Here is a 3,859-nt window from a genome sequence, read left to right as displayed (position 1 = left end):
TCTATATGGGTTTTGAAAAATATTAGCAATGAACTTAGGAGTGGCGCTATTGTTACACAAAGTACCTTTAGCCGTTAATAAGCTGGTGCCATCGATTAATTTCCTGTTTTTACTATCGACTAACAAATTAAAATGTGAAAGAAAGTCTATTCCCACGATAGGTTTATTAACGTCCACAATGATAAAAAGACATATGAAAGATCTGCGTAGCCCTAAATCGAGCTGCAATAATTTTTGACCGTATGTTTTGATTGTTGTACCGTTAGCTGCGAATAACTCAAGCTTAGCCACAGTTCTTTTTTCCGATGGTGATGGTGGGATAACCGATATTTCTGCTCCAGTGTCAATTAAAAAATGGTTTGCTGATGCGTTGTCACGAATATATAGACGACTCAGCTGTACCCCTTGACTTTCTATCGTCATCGAAGGCCGGGGAATCAGTTTTCCTGTTTCGATACCTGGTATTTACATGGTGGGGTGCACTTGTACGCTCTCTCACCAAAGCGTTGATGAAAATAATAATTACTTGGGTCATTGCTATTTTTTAAACGATTTTTAGAATTCGACCTGTATCGCCGTCTTTATGGACTGGAATTTCTACGCGTATTCATTTCTGCTATCTGTAGCGTTAAGTTTGATATCTGCTTCTGTAAATCTTTGGGGGTAATGTTATCAGACGGGGAAAAAACAATGCGAGCTACCTGGGATGGATTGGGATTTAATTCCCATATTTTGTCAGCCATTGTAGACAATTTGGACAAATCATCACTGCTTACAGATAAAATGCTCCGCATATCAAGTGGTAGTCGTTGCATCCACAAAGTTTTTAAAAATTCATCTGGCACTTACTCAGCCGCCAAGTTACGCATTTCGCACAGAAGTTGGGATGGTTTCTAATCACCCAGTTCTAATTCGGTTAGAAGTTTTCGGATTTTCTGTGTTTCAGAGTCTGCAAAAACTTCAATCAGCCTTTTTTAATGGCCGGATATTTGCCGTTGTCTGGTGGTTTGGTGAAAATATCAGAGATTTGTGACAATGTCCCTGTTTCAATAGAACTGACTACATAACCGTATTTTGTTTGATCAGCCGTAATTCCAGCGTTTCGGAATTGGGCTTCAATCTGAAGAAACCATATTTTGGGGCCAGGTTTCCAAAAAGTAGGAATTTTGATGCTGACCTTGGCGACATTCGCAGATGTTGCATTAGTTTCGGCTTCTTTACTTTCATCTCCTTCGGCCATAGCAGAATTAGGCTTAACGGAAATACAGCTACCTTTACTTAATTTTATATTTTTATAGCTTTTCCGGCTGAAGTTATACTGCAATATAGAACAAAATTAAAATTTTTAAAGTTGACTTAGCATTTTAGAAGTATTTCAGTCCAACGTACGCTCGGAATTTACATTTCACCAGAAGCACTTCGAAATCGAAACTATCACTCAATCCACTGTCAAACTCAGGAAAAAAATTGCGGAACTTTAAAAATGGGTAAGTAGCTTCTTACGACGCTGTCCGTAACATTTATTCGGTAACAGGTGACTATTTATAAAGTGCTTATAATGTCAGTGACATCTCGTAAAATTACAGAAACATCATACGTTCTTTTTTCATCAGACACTTTATAAGTTGAATTTAATCGCATCCGGGTAAACCAGTGTAATTGTCTTGAACATAGGAAATGATAAAAATTACTCTTACTTCAATAAAATTAATATTTGTTTACATTTTTTAGATATAGACACAGACAAAAATCAGTCATCGTTCTTTTTCTTCTCTGTTGCTTTATGTTGCCATTCTGGCGAAAAGAAAATTGCATGCGAGAAGTTCCACAGATGGCGCATCGTTAACGCGAACGATATCGCCACACTAGTGTTTTATTCAATACTATATTATTTTAAAAGAAATTTTATCTGTAGGAAATAATTTAAAATATGACACATTAGAAGCATTTCATAAAAAAAAAATATTTTCCTTTTATGCCCCACCTGACATCAATTTTTAACCTTTATAGTTAGATTACTTCGCACATCCCTTTCTACTCTCTCTAACTCAAACCCACAATCCAACATTTTATCTGATCTTTAAAAAAAAATTTTAAAAAAAAAATATTCATATAAAATGCTACGAATTTGCCTTCCCCCCAAAACAAAACAAAACTTGTTCTATTTACCTTTCCCTCGCGCTTAAGTTTTCGTCCTACGGGCAAAACGATTTATTTGATGCAAAACAAGACATCCTTCTACTTGTCTTAACCGTGACTGGCTAAAAGCGTTTATTTGTCACGTTTACGTTGTATTTGTTAAAAAATTGTTTAGCACAGTAACTGAAAATGCGGCCTCTTATGCTTCATGGCCACGAGCGAGCCATAACGCAGATTAAATATAATCGAGAAGGTGACCTTCTGTTTTCCTGTTCAAAAGACCCTACCCCGAACGTATGGTACTCTATCAACGGTGAGAGGCTTGGTACTTTTGATGGTCACAATGGTGCTGTGTGGTGTATAGATGTTAACTGGGAGTCAACGAAAGTTGTAACTGGTGCTGCTGATGCAAAATGCGGGTTTTGGGATCTTGAGACCGGAACTTGTTTGACGATGATTGATACAGATACATCAGTTCGTACATGTGGTTTCTCGTATTCAGGTAAACTCTTAATGTACACCACCGATCGATCCATGGGAAAACAATGTGAGATAAAAGTCGTCGATACCCTTGATCCATCTCAGATGAGTAGCAGTGGTCAAATTGTCTCCATTCCTGTTACTGGACATAAAGTAACTAGCGCCGTTTGGGGCCCATTTGATGATTTTCTACTTACTGGTTTAGATAATGGAGCTCTGGCAAAATGGGATATTAAGACCATGCAGAAAATTGCTTCAAAACAGGACCATCGAGATGTTATCAATGATATCCAGTACTACAAAGATCAAACAATGTTTATTACTGCTTCCAAGGATCATACTGCTAAACTATTTGATACAAAGACCATGGACTTGATGAAAACATACAAGACTGAGCGACCAGTAAATTCTGCTGCAATATCTCCCATTAGAGATCATGTGGTACTTGGTGGTGGCCAAGAAGCGATGGATGTGACCACGACTTCTGCCAGAGTAGGAAAATTTGATGCCCGTTTTTTCCATTTAGTGTTTGAAGAAGAATTTGCAAGAGTCAAAGATCATTTTGGACCTATAAACAGTGTGGCTTTTCACCCAGATGGTAAGAGTTATAGCAGTGGTGGTGAAGACGGTTATGTGCGAGTCCATGTTTTTGATCCACCTTATTTTGACTTTGATTTTGAGTATTAAGTGCATAATTTTATTGTTAGTAAATTACAGTGTGTATGCTGTTAAATAAATTCATTTAAGAAAATATTTCCTTCATTGGATAAGACATAAATTATTTTAATGTACCCTATATGATTGTTTATTTACTGTTTAATTTAAATTTCATTTGAAAAATCAATTACTAGAAATAAATAAATAAATAGTTTGTAAAATGTCTTAAGAAAAAAAAAACTGTGCTCGTAAGGTAAATAATTTTTTCACAACAAAAGTTGCTTTTATGAATGAATTGGATGTGTTTATATTCTCAGTTACCATACAACAAAATGCATTTAGCCTCCAAAATAAGTCCAGTGAAAATTTTTATTCATCGTGCCAATTTCTGTTGAAAAAGGTTTTCTTTAATTTTCATGGCAGAGTGCGTCTTTAACATATTGACCACCAATTACAAAGTACTCGTAATTTGTATTCTTGTTTAAGGTACCTATTACAGGGTAATACATAGTAAGGTTGGTGCTACTTTGGTAGATGGTTGCGCGGATTTTTGGCTATTTACTTTGGTGCAATTGTTGGTAAT

General features: G+C 36.1%; 1 protein-coding gene across 1 annotated transcript; it reads left to right on the top strand.

Moving 5' to 3' along the window:
• Nucleotides 1–2,240: 2,240 nt before the first annotated feature.
• On the top strand, nucleotides 2,241–3,372 carry eIF3i (eukaryotic translation initiation factor 3 subunit i). Its single transcript, XM_035364926.2, has one exon. It carries the CDS (start codon nucleotides 2,329–2,331, stop codon nucleotides 3,304–3,306), a length of 978 nt encoding a protein of 325 aa, XP_035220817.1. The 5' UTR covers nucleotides 2,241–2,328; the 3' UTR covers nucleotides 3,307–3,372.
• Nucleotides 3,373–3,859: the final 487 nt, after the last annotated feature.

This window comes from Stegodyphus dumicola, chromosome 1 (genome assembly GCF_044657685.1).
Source record: "Stegodyphus dumicola isolate Sdum_Otavi_A_Nest chromosome 1, ASM4465768v1".
In the NCBI taxonomy this organism is placed as follows: Eukaryota; Metazoa; Arthropoda; class Arachnida; order Araneae; family Eresidae; genus Stegodyphus; species Stegodyphus dumicola.
Note: the sequence above shows the minus strand (reverse complement) of the source record. Positions and strands in the feature narration are given on the sequence as shown.

Bases quoted from the DNA above. Each gene is read 5' to 3' on its own strand.
- eIF3i (XM_035364926.2), top strand. From the start codon at position 2,329: ATGCGGCCTCTTATGCTTCATGGCCACGAGCGAGCCATAACGCAGATT.